Below are 11,675 nucleotides of genomic sequence, written 5' to 3'. Positions count from 1 at the left end.
AAACCCCCCAAAAAACAAACAAAAAAACACATTTCCTGTGATTAAGCACGTTCATTGTATTTTGCTCAGTTGGATTAAGTTAATTTAGCATGTGCTCATTTGGACGTGTTTAGCTTGGGAAAGACAATGGGAAATGGGTGCCTCTTGCCAATTAAACATCCTTTTTAATAACTCCTTAAAAAAAAGAAAGCAGAATAGGAAGAATACATTCGTTAACAAATGTAACAAAAACACTAGATCCAGAAATACTTTTTACAAAAGGATTTTAATGAAATAAGACATACAAAAACCTGCCAGTCCAAATGAACTTATTGTCAGGTTTAAATTGGGATTAAGGCATGTCTTCAAAATCCGAAAACTTTTCATTCACAAAACAAAAAGACAAAAGTATAGCTTCTTGCAAGTCATTTTTCTGCATGCAATGATGGTAAAAAAAAAAAAAAATTCAAAACAAAAAAAACACACCACGTAACCTAAGTTTTGTGAAAATTATACTATTGGGCCCTGAATATAAAACAAGGGCTGAGATTTTCTTCTCATTTATTTCATTGTGAATAAGTCTTTTCAAGGATAGCCAAGGCTCTTCTGAAAGTCAAGTAGTATTTTAAGGTGAGCCTCACCAGACATTTTAGTTCTGGTCATTTAGAATTTTGAAATAAAAAAAAAAAGGAAAGCCACTTAAATTACTTAGTTACACTGTATCATTCACATTTAACAAGCTTCCACAGACCATATAAAGCTGCAGAAAAGGTTCAAGAATGAGGCACACATGAATTCAGCACATTCCTTAAGATGCTGCAATTCTCTCTGTTAGCAGATAAAAAGAACACGCTCTTAAAACCAAATATTACTTTGACTTTAAATGTGCCAATAGTTACATACTGACCGTCTGTCTCTGATTCATATCGTAATACAGGCAGCCAGGACAGCATGACTTTTACTAGAAAACCATTGCCGACTGCCAACCTGAGCAAGAATGTACCTTCACTTTGAGTAACTGTTGCAGACTTGCACGGAGCTCCTAAAATCAGCCTTTGTCAAAATGTTGTTTTGTTCATTGTGACAAAGTTGAACAGGGAGATTGATGCAGCTTTTATGGAATACACGTATCAATCATGTGAGATTACTATGTGCACAACAGCGTGCTTTTGTTTTTTGTTTGAACCCCTGGATCTGTGTGAACAGAATGAGGTACAATAACATTTACAGCAAGTATGAGGAATCTTCAAAGGATGGATAATGTGTTCACTATACATGCACACCTATGAAATGCTACTTTTATTCACTGAAGAGCAAGATAAAAAATGCCATTATTTACAGATGGCTTCACTGTATTTTCTACCTTGTACAGTTAATTTTAAAAGTTTGTATTCAACTGTGGTGTTTTTCAGTGCAACAAGTACCTGAGTTTCAATATTCACAAACATTCATGTTCACATTAAGTTTTACCACAGCTTTGAACAAAGGCCGGCAACACGTTATACTGTATCGTCTATGCAAAGCAAGTACAGGATTAAAAGCAAAGCACCTCACCGGTTAGCATGGTATAGAAACCTGCTTCATAAATACAACTTGTAATGCAATAAAGGAATAAAAGAAAAAAAAAGCAATAAAAAAGCAATTTAACAACTAAAAGAAACATGCAAAATAAATCTTAAAAGAAGTTTGATTATTCTTAAAAGGCACTGTTCTTTTCTTGGGTCAAGTATCCTACATACACGCTCATCATCCCAGGGTTTAAAAGATTAGTGCGATTCATAGTCTGTACTGAACAGGCGGATCTGTGGACTGCTTCTCAGGTTAGTAGGTGGGCTTCTGTCACTGAATGGGCTTAAGGTGGGTGAAGTGTAACCTAAATACAAGAAAAGGAAATACAATACAAATTCATTTGAAAAACAAAACACTTGTTTATATTAAGCATACTTAAATACTAGAACTAAGTGTTTATTTTACTGAAAACAAAAACCGCTTATATTGATACTGATGAAAATAAACCACTGCTGCAAGTTCTAGACCTGGTCCCGAATATTTCATGGACACTGATCAACCGAGGAACAAGTGGAAGAGTTTTTACAAGATGGTATTATTGCACTTGGAGTTGATTTTTTAAGACTAAGTCACTACATTGGTTCAGAGTGGTGTTTACACACAAGGTTTACATACTCCGGAATCTTGCATACTGTACCTGGTTGAGTTGGTGTTTTCTGTATAAATGCTGGATGATAAACTTGCTCCCTTGGTGAGAGGAATGCATGGCAGCCTAGGGAAGAAGTTAATACAATTTAAAAATTGAAATCCTATTAGTTTTCTTTTAAAATACCAATTCCAAAATGGACAACTTGGTTAAACAAATGATTAACTTACCAATGATAACTATAGCAGTCCCAGCAAGCAGTGCAAAGAGTGTGAAGAACATCACTTGATAGGAGTCAATGAAGTGCTGGAAGATCCCTGCTCCCTCCCAAGAGCCTGCCATTGTGGAACCAGCTGGAAAGTGGCCCACGTAGAGGAAATTGCAAATTAGACTCAACCGGGCTAAAATCACATTCCCTTTTACAATACGATTAACTGTTCTAATTTGGGCTAGATAATTGCTGATATTTGTAATTGCACGTTTTGTTGCATAGCATACAGTGCCACCTGCCAGCAGAATATGTAATATCAGCCCCATTTAATAAAGCACTTAAAAAGGGCAGTTTTTTTTTTTTAGCCATACCATTTTACTTTTGTCAGATAAGTCCATCTACCAAACACTGCAACAGCAATGCAAACAACTTCTATAGCTTATGTCTGCACTGAAGTATTTGGATACTGTATGCACTTGGTTATTCCAATAAAAACAACCTGCGGAATTGTAGACAAACCCCTCCTTTGAGGTTTGGTGGCTCACATTTGGATGGCTGGCCACTCTGCTTTTCAGCGGCAGACTTACTACAAAGGGCTGTTCTAAATGTTTCTCTAACGGCTTTGTTCTCCAATTAAACTGGACAACCTACTATCCTTGACTATCTATAGAGCTACCTTGCATTGCAGTGCTCCTATCAGCTACATGTATCACTGTCACAGGAATGATAATAGACTGTTCTGTCAGTGGACTGGATATGGTCAGCCTTGTCGATACAGCTCCCTGAGAAACAAGCCTTGAGTCGGTTATGCTGACAGTGTACTTCACAAAGCTGGGCAGACCAGAGGAAGCTTCCTTCTCTTGGACAATGATGACAGGCGATTCAGACTTCACCTAGACAAGACAAAAAGATGAATTAAAACAAATAATAATAATAAAACAGTTTTGGTTCAAAACATCAGGATGTAGAAACAGATCCTTTAAATACTAAAAACACAAAACACCTTTCTATTATCTGCCTATACCGCATTAGTCACACATTGTTTACTGATAGTATTTTGAAAGTTAATACTAGTAGCTTTGCGTTATAAATCTTAAACTTTCAGTGATGTACATCTCCCGTCATGTAAACACCAGCGATCAGTATCGTGAAAAAGATGAAAAGCAAAGCACCATGTCCACTAAGCACGTTTAAAATTCTTAAACCTTCAGTATGTAACATCTCCCGTCATGTCACACCAGCGACGTATCGTGAAAAAGATGAAGCAAGCACCATGTCCCCAAAAAAAAAAAAAAAAAACAACTCCTCGACAAAGCTGCCTCCTTATAACCCCACAGACTGAGCAACTTTTAATAAAATGTGCTAAAGTGTGTTACACCAAACCAGCTTACATTTCAAATGAATAAGCATTTCTCTTAAGACATGTCAACATGTTACTGACACATACAGTACAGACCGATGAACAAACATCTGATTTTCTCACCTCCAAATTGCTGAGGATCTCAGCAGCTCCATATACTGTAACATCAGTGGCAATGTGCTGGTTACTCAAAAGGATATCCGTTTGGTCAGCGTAGAATCCAGGGTTGAAGGGCAGCTGGGCGCTGATCTGCTCTCCAGAGAAGTGGCTCCCTTGCACCACAGCTTTAACTATCAGGTCTGGTCTGGACATGCTCAGGGCTTTCAGATGCTGGTCACTCAGACTCTGCATGTGGATAGAGCATGTATAGAAACCTGGGGAGGCGCAGAGCATAAAAACAAAAAAGGAATTTTAGAACACCACCGCCACGTCATTTTTCTTTTCCTTTAACCCTGTAATGCTCAAGCATTTTCAAAATGGGAACAGCTACTTTATTTATGGAACTAGATTCAGTTTCTTGTACAGAACACTTTTTGTCCCCCTGTCTGGCAACACAATGCACTTCATATGAAATCATAGCTTGTGAGGCTGGATTTAAAAAATATATATTTAATAGGAGTGGTGGCAAAGCATGGTATCATACTGTAAGTGATACAGAAATGGGCATTACAGGTTTAACTACGCAAACATGTGCACCTGTTCAACTGAATAAAATCTGTGTTGCACAAACTAACACCGTAATCAGCATATAGACTTTTTTCTGTTCATTACAAATCACATCCCACCACCAGGGTAGGAACAGGTATTTAAAAACATGCTCTCTGGCTTTAGAGGGTTGACTCATTTAAATCAAGAACGACATGGTATTTATGTTCCATACAAACGTTTTTTCAAAGCAACAAGACAAAAAAATATGTATTTGAGTGCATGAAAGTGCCTGCAGCGCTTCTAAATCATTCATTTCCCTACTGGTAGCCCTCATGTGCAGCTGCAGTAATCAGACTCAAAATGGGTTTATACTTCAGTGGTTAGGCCTCCATAGAGATATCACGGCAGAATAAACATGGTAAGTAAAGAACTTGATATCTTCAAACACTAATAGCACTTCTCTATAGCTGAATATCAAGGCACTGACACACAAGGAGGACTTTCTTGGATTTCATGAGAATTTTAAAAGGTGGAAGCGAACCTTGAAATGGCACATTTTGCACAAATTGAAGAGAATTTCTGCAGCTTTCTACCCTTTTATTTTCCTTCAAGCCAAGCATCCCAGGTCCTGTCCTACTGTTATGTAAAAATAATTATGATAACAAATCAGTTATTACATTATTAATAACGCAGGTTTGTTTTCATGCCTACCTGTGTTTTCATCAAATCCAGGTTGTGCAACAAATACATCATGTGCAGGGAATTCAAGCGCAGAATTGCTAAATTGAAGCTGGCAGCTGATGATAGACTCTGGGTGCAACTCGCCGATGGCTTCACCCTGAGCCGAGGAACACGGTCCTGAAAGGAACGAACAAGTACTTGCATTGAAACAGCGTTGCAGCTACTGGAAAACAATGCACTGCAGCTCCACTGTTTCTTTACCATCAACTCTCAAACTACTATAGAGTTCTTACACAGAAAACTTGGAAAGAGAAACTTTGACTTCTAAAGGTAACTGTTACTGTACCACCCACAGGTTTACAACTGTTGCTAAACTACAGTTGTATTTATACAGAGAAACACACACTTTTACATATGTAAAACCGATCTCTGTATTACGAAGTATATTGCTTATTTCAAAACACAAAACAAGAATCTATCACTAATCTAGCAGAACAGTTGATGTGTATTGTTTGTGGAATGCCATACCTATTAAATTGCTTCCTTTTTCACGAGTAGTGACCAGTACTCTAGAAGCACCATCCCCTCCTGCATTGTTCATTGCTCCAGACGTTTGCGTCTTAAGAGTTGTCCTCTCAGCACCAACGATCAGCACCTGAGAAAATCAATGCAGCAATACTCAAACATTAGAGGCAGACACAGGGAGCTTAGCACATTGTCACAAGCCATCCTAAATTATTAATACAACAGTATGAGGAACATTTGTGTAACATTTTTAATCTTGCAGATAAAACTCTGCATAAGCCTCATGGCAAAAGCTTTTTGAATTTCAAGTGACAGAACATACTGCTCCACTAAGGAATATAATTCAGTTCAGTGCAAACCACAAATGCAATCCCTTAGGTTCAGTGTGGATAAAAGCTCATTTAAAAAGACCAAACATGCAGCATTCAAGCCCAGTTGCTGTGCTATTAAAAGGTGCAGGCAAAGCATTTTTAATGTCTGGTTTAGACAGGGTTAACATTACTTAAATCCGTTAACTTCACAATTAGTGTGAAGATTAACAGGAGAATCTTTGAACCTTTGTACTTGCATGATTTGACTGCCAAAAATGCCAGTTACCACTAACAGAACGTATTTTCCATGTTTCAAACTGCCTGCTGAAGCGTTCAAGTTTTTGTAAAAAGAATGTGGTCAATGAACATGAAAACCATGGAGACAAAGTGATGTACCCTATATTAATGAAGCAGTACTGAATTTAGGAAATTACCTCTCTGTATGTTTTCAGCAGGCCAGGGATTTCATAATAAACTGTTGCCGCCCCTGCTTCTCTAGCTACTGCTGCACCTGTCTTCGGGTCGACTTGAAGGACACTTCCAGAGGAAGAACTCCACGTTCCTGAAAGACCTGTGAAAAGGAAGTTCTCATAAAACATATCCTTTATCTACATCATCATATGCCTGTAATCCTCAAACAAATATACATTCTTAGTAATATGCAACTCTTGATCTTAGCAATATCCTGTTCCTGTTAAATGACTTTGTAAAAGTAAGGATTTTTATTAAAATTATACCACACAGGAATGGGGCATTTTATTTTTATCTCCATTGAAATTTAGCCTTTTTTTTTCTGCAATCTGTCTTCCGGATTTGTTTAGTGTTGAAAGATTTCCATTCAAATGCCAGAAGTAATTTTGTAATCTACATTATCTACATTCAGTCTATCCCTGCATGCAATTAGGTAAGGCCGTACTGTTCCAGACTACACTGCGCTGTAGTTCAGGCGCCATTACCCACCTTCTTGATTCACCAGCGTAGAGCGGAAACAGATGACATCACCAACTACCAGGTCTTCAGCCAAGTCAGGGAAGATGGCGTGCTGTACAGGAAGGGCCACGTAATCAGCTATTCCAGTATGCTCATTGTCCCACACCCCCAGCAAAGAGCGTCCCACGTTCACCGTGCGAACCACAAAGGTGCTGTTAGTCAACCCCTTCCCAACAAGAACCAGGTCGTCCCTGGAGAAAAGAGAACAGAACAGGAACACTTTGCAATTAAAACAGAAACATTTGAGTGCTAACCACTTCCATCTACTTTATACAAACAAATCATAAGTTTATTAATAAACTTTAGTATGACAACAAAAAAAAAAAAAAAAAAAAAAAAAAAAAAAAAAACACAATGCATGTACTACGTTCCACATTTAACAGATATAAGGATGGTTTGTAAACTAGGGCAACCTGGTGGAAACAGTATGGCACCTTCATTGCAATGGCATTGATATAGCTGGTACTAAATAAAACAAACAAACAGCAGCAGAAACTGCCTGAAATCAAATCTGGTCTAATGGCAAACCATCTGTAGCATCTTCCCTTATAAAGTAATAACCAACAGACATGATCAATTATTCCCGCAAACAGTTAAACAAGAACCACAATTCTAAAGCACAATTAATCCCATGTAGGGCCCTAAACAGATTGCCCAATGTGTTTTAGAGTCATCAGCATAAAACTACATAAGTCTTCCCTTGCTCTGTTCTCCTTAACATAAAAGACAAATTGCAAATATATGTTGTTACCTTCAGGATTACCCAGCCTTTGGGAATCAGGGATTGTGGATTTTTGATAAACGTTTAGTTGCCATCAACCTATAAAACTGTGAAGTTTTTCAATTTTAATGATTTGACACGGTCGATAGAATTTCACTTGCAACAGTAAGTGTGAACACTACAGAATCCGATTCCTCGTAACAACTGTATGTTATTCCCAAGTGCCTAACAAAACCAGCTTACACTCATGCCAAATTCTAACTTTGCATGAGGGTATTCTTTCAAAGTAAATGCAAACAAGTAACACACACTGCCTGTACAAAAACTTGTTATTACCAGTCTCAACACGAACCTCCCCCTCAATTATTTATTTATTTATTATTTCTACCCACTTTGTACATATCCTCCAGGAAACGTGCCGGCTGCTTATAAACTGAATCAATTTAGGTTTGTGTCTGAATCAAAGGCTTCCTAGTTAGCACCCTGGTCAGAAATGCAGCAGTGCTGCTTTGTTTCATTAATTTAACTCATGTAGATGGAAAGTGGCTTGCTGCTGAAACTCGTGAGTAAAGAAGTCTTTCAAATTACAACATGAACCTGACGGACTTATTTAGCTACCAACTAAACACGTAGCTTACTGATTTATTGAAGTCCTCTCTTCTTCAAAAACATTAAGCAGCTCAATGGAGCTAGCACAAGCAGCAGCAGCAGTCACCACCCCCCCCCCGGACTTGATTTCTCTAACTGAAAACTTAACATTTCAATGAATTCTTCTCTTGTTCATATTTTAGTTTTAGGTTTCTCACTGCAAGTTTGAAAAAAAAAGTTCTGTACCAGTATTTCCTAAACTGGCCAAATGCTTTATTGCTTTAGTTCATGTTCTGTTCTAATAGATTTAATAAGTACTGTTGCTTATTTCAAGCCATGGTTAATTTGTGAAGTTTCCCCAGTCTTCCGATTTGGAGCTATAATAATTACTGAAGGACCAACAAATCTAAAAAAACAGCAGCGGTCTCATTCTCAATCATTCTTCAATTTCATCAGCATCTGACCACAGTAACCTGTCCCAGCAATGCCATGTAGATATATATTCCAGATCCCAGCTGGTTGTTGGCAGCGACAGTGGGGACAACAGATGGGTAATGGCCTTTACGACAACAGATGTTCGTAAGTGTGTTCAGTAGCTGGAAACAAGAAAAGTGAAATGATCTTGGACCACACACAACCAGCCCTACAGCAGATGCTTATCTGAGCAGGGACTGGTAGGCTCAGATTCTCTCTTGCTCTACGACGTGATCCCAAAGAATTCACTGAGGAACCAAAGTCTGCTATAATTCACCTGTTGGTGGCAAAGGTGAGCACTGAATTATGTGCATGAAAGATTTCCCCCGCATTGTCATGGAAGTGAACGGTGAAGGTGAGTGTTGCTCCTAGTGGAAGAGCTGTCTGCGTCTCTTTGTTAGACATGTACAGGGCAGGACTGGTGTTGATCCTCAGGTAAGAGACTGGGAAGACCTGGGGAAAAAGGAGACACTTCAGCTCAACAACAACAATACACATTTGATTGTTATTAATTCAGTGAAACTATACAGAGTACAGGACATGCAATTATCATACATTGAAGAAGCATGTTGCTCAAAAGAATAAGATGCCCAACATTTTGGTTTGGTTCACATACCTTTATAGTACCAAAGTTTATAAGCACTTAGCAACATGCTTGCTTCAAAAGAGCTAAATAGCAATGACAACATCTAGAGCTTGTGTGTCACTATCTCTAAAGTAACCCAGACAGTGGTCGATATTTTGTATTGATTTCAGTCATCATATCTACTCACAGAGAGACATGGTTGTGGTGTCTCTTGACTTTCTACGATTTATAACCAGCTTTGGAACATCAAATGTATATTAAGTGATGGAAGTAAATAGTGCAATGAAGTCTAAACCCTCTAGAAAGGAAGAGAGATACCTTAACAGCAACAACAATGGTTTGGTTAACTCCAAATGGCTCTTGGCTATTAACTTCCAGGGTTGACGTGCCAGTGAGAGAACCAGAAGTGAGCAGACCAGTCTTGTCCACCTGAATTAAAGCTGCCTTGTCAGGGCAGTCCAGCACTTGATAACTGAGAGAACCAACACCATCCCTGCAAAATGAGCCAGAAAACAATTAGGAACTGCTGCTTCCATTTAACAGACATACTTTTAGTTCAAGAGTTAATTAGGAGGCAATCAGTAAAGTAAAGACAGAGCAATGAGCGCATCAATAGCTTTTCCATTAAATACTTCTGCATGTTCTGTAGCAAATGTTTCACAATAGGCTAGAGGTGGTGGCGGTAGGGATTCATACAGCTATACTAAAAAAAATAATAATAATTGGACAAAATGTTTTGAAAAGATGTCTTGTATTGGCATATAAACTGCACGCTTTTTATTCTTCCTTGAAGGTGATGTTTGTGCTTAGTCCTTTTACCTAGAACGGGCGAGGAATGTTGGCCAAGTGTTAAGTGGTCTTGTACTGATTTTTTATTTTTATTTTAGAATGCCTACATAATAGAATTTGAACAAATAACTAACTCTCACCTGTTAGTCTGAAGTTTCAAAAAAGAGTTTGGAGACATTAATATCTCTTCAGCCACTACTTCTGGATTGAGCAAATGCAGTTTCTCAAAAACCTACAGGCAGAGAAGCGCCATAAAAGTTAAAGCATTCAGAAATGACAAACAACTCCACAAATGAAACAGTACATTTAATTGACCACAAAAACATAAACCTGGTTACATAAATGCATTTTAAAGTGATCAAGATTTATTATTTTTAGCAGATGCTATGCCAAAGACTTAAGATATATGGAGGTGACTTTGGCCATTGTCCAATGCGGTCAGTTGTGATGTCCATCTTTAGCTACAACTAATCCCAGAATGATTACTATGGCATTTTGTGTGTCTCAACAGGTTTGTGTTAACTCAAGCATATGGACAAACAATGAGGCATTGTTTGGTAACAAGTTAAATTCATTTAAGATGGGTACAAATATTATGGGGTTAAAACACTTAAATATTAAACTGAACATGTTTGTACAATGCTAATTTAATTGAAATTATAATAATCCAGCAAGTGCAAAGAATAAATGTATTCATTTAAAATATGCAACAAATTTCAGATGGATATTTTAGGGCAAACTAAAATGGATTTAACTTATTTTGTACAGTGCTAAACACAAACACAGACGGACCTAAAATAATATAAAATGTGCAGCTATACCTGGATCTGTAGCTCATCTGAAAGTTCTTTCACATTGCCTTCCAAGTGTCCAGCAGCAGGATTTATTGCTCTCACCACAACTCTCAAACCCGTTCTTCCCTTTGCTCTTCCATACACATTCATAGAGAAGTTGTCTTCTGCTGCAAGCTGCAAGGAAGCCTGCAAAGGAAAAAAAAATAAGAAATTCTGGATTTTGAACTATAAATGAAGCTCAGATTTCACACATACTTGACATACAAATAAAGACGTTTATTGGCTTAGCAACACATTTAATTCACGTTAGCTGGGCGTCATTACTCGTTCCTTCTCATTAGATTGTTTTAATGATGAATTACATTAAAAAAGACAGAAATGCTACAATGGGTCGCGGTTTTAATTTATTTACTTATGGATTTCAAAATCTACTACAAAAGGAAAGGCAATGATAGACTAAGGCTGCTGCCAATATTGGAGAACTTCAGTTAAAATAAAAATAAATAAGTAAATAAATAAAAAAAAAAAAAATCACACAATGAAAATATGTTTTTACACCAAGACTGCGGCAGAGGAATTTCTAATTTCGCAGACTTAAAAGAACAGTTTTGTAAGCGTTACGCGTACTCCAGACAGGAGGGAAAAACAAAAGTTAAGCATGCACACAGTTTAGTGGGTGCATACTTCAGAATGGCGAGTCTGGATATTCAGGACATCCCTCTTGGTGACAGACCAGTGAAAAGTCAGTCCAGGTTGAGCACTGCCAAAAGAAAATGGAGTCTGGCTGCTGGTTATCCCCATCACATATACCGGCATCTAAAACAAAGAATGTTTAGGTGATTCATTCTCTCAAAATGGCACGC

General features: G+C 37.8%; 1 protein-coding gene across 1 annotated transcript in view; it reads right to left on the bottom strand.

The window, feature by feature from the left end:
• Positions 1 to 246: 246 nt before the first annotated feature.
• Positions 247 to 11,675, bottom strand: part of LOC121298222 (nuclear pore membrane glycoprotein 210-like) — a 29,370-nt gene continuing 17,941 nt past the window's right edge. Inside the window, exons 27-40 of the mRNA XM_041225204.1 lie at positions 11,497 to 11,628; positions 10,840 to 10,998; positions 10,159 to 10,250; positions 9,548 to 9,722; positions 8,921 to 9,096; positions 6,831 to 7,051; positions 6,305 to 6,441; positions 5,563 to 5,689; positions 5,065 to 5,211; positions 3,829 to 4,079; positions 3,022 to 3,238; positions 2,365 to 2,487; positions 2,186 to 2,260; positions 247 to 1,852 (exon numbers count right to left, since the gene is read on the bottom strand). Of these exons, the coding sequence (XP_041081138.1) occupies positions 1,746 to 1,852; positions 2,186 to 2,260; positions 2,365 to 2,487; positions 3,022 to 3,238; positions 3,829 to 4,079; positions 5,065 to 5,211; positions 5,563 to 5,689; positions 6,305 to 6,441; positions 6,831 to 7,051; positions 8,921 to 9,096; positions 9,548 to 9,722; positions 10,159 to 10,250; positions 10,840 to 10,998; positions 11,497 to 11,628 (2,139 nt within the window). The 3' untranslated portion in view covers positions 247 to 1,745. The remainder of the gene's footprint in view (positions 1,853 to 2,185; positions 2,261 to 2,364; positions 2,488 to 3,021; positions 3,239 to 3,828; positions 4,080 to 5,064; positions 5,212 to 5,562; positions 5,690 to 6,304; positions 6,442 to 6,830; positions 7,052 to 8,920; positions 9,097 to 9,547; positions 9,723 to 10,158; positions 10,251 to 10,839; positions 10,999 to 11,496; positions 11,629 to 11,675) is intronic.

This window comes from Polyodon spathula, chromosome 23 (assembly GCF_017654505.1).
Source record: "Polyodon spathula isolate WHYD16114869_AA chromosome 23, ASM1765450v1, whole genome shotgun sequence".
Classification (NCBI taxonomy): domain Eukaryota; kingdom Metazoa; phylum Chordata; class Actinopteri; order Acipenseriformes; family Polyodontidae; genus Polyodon; species Polyodon spathula.
Note: the sequence above shows the minus strand (reverse complement) of the source record. Positions and strands in the feature narration are given on the sequence as shown.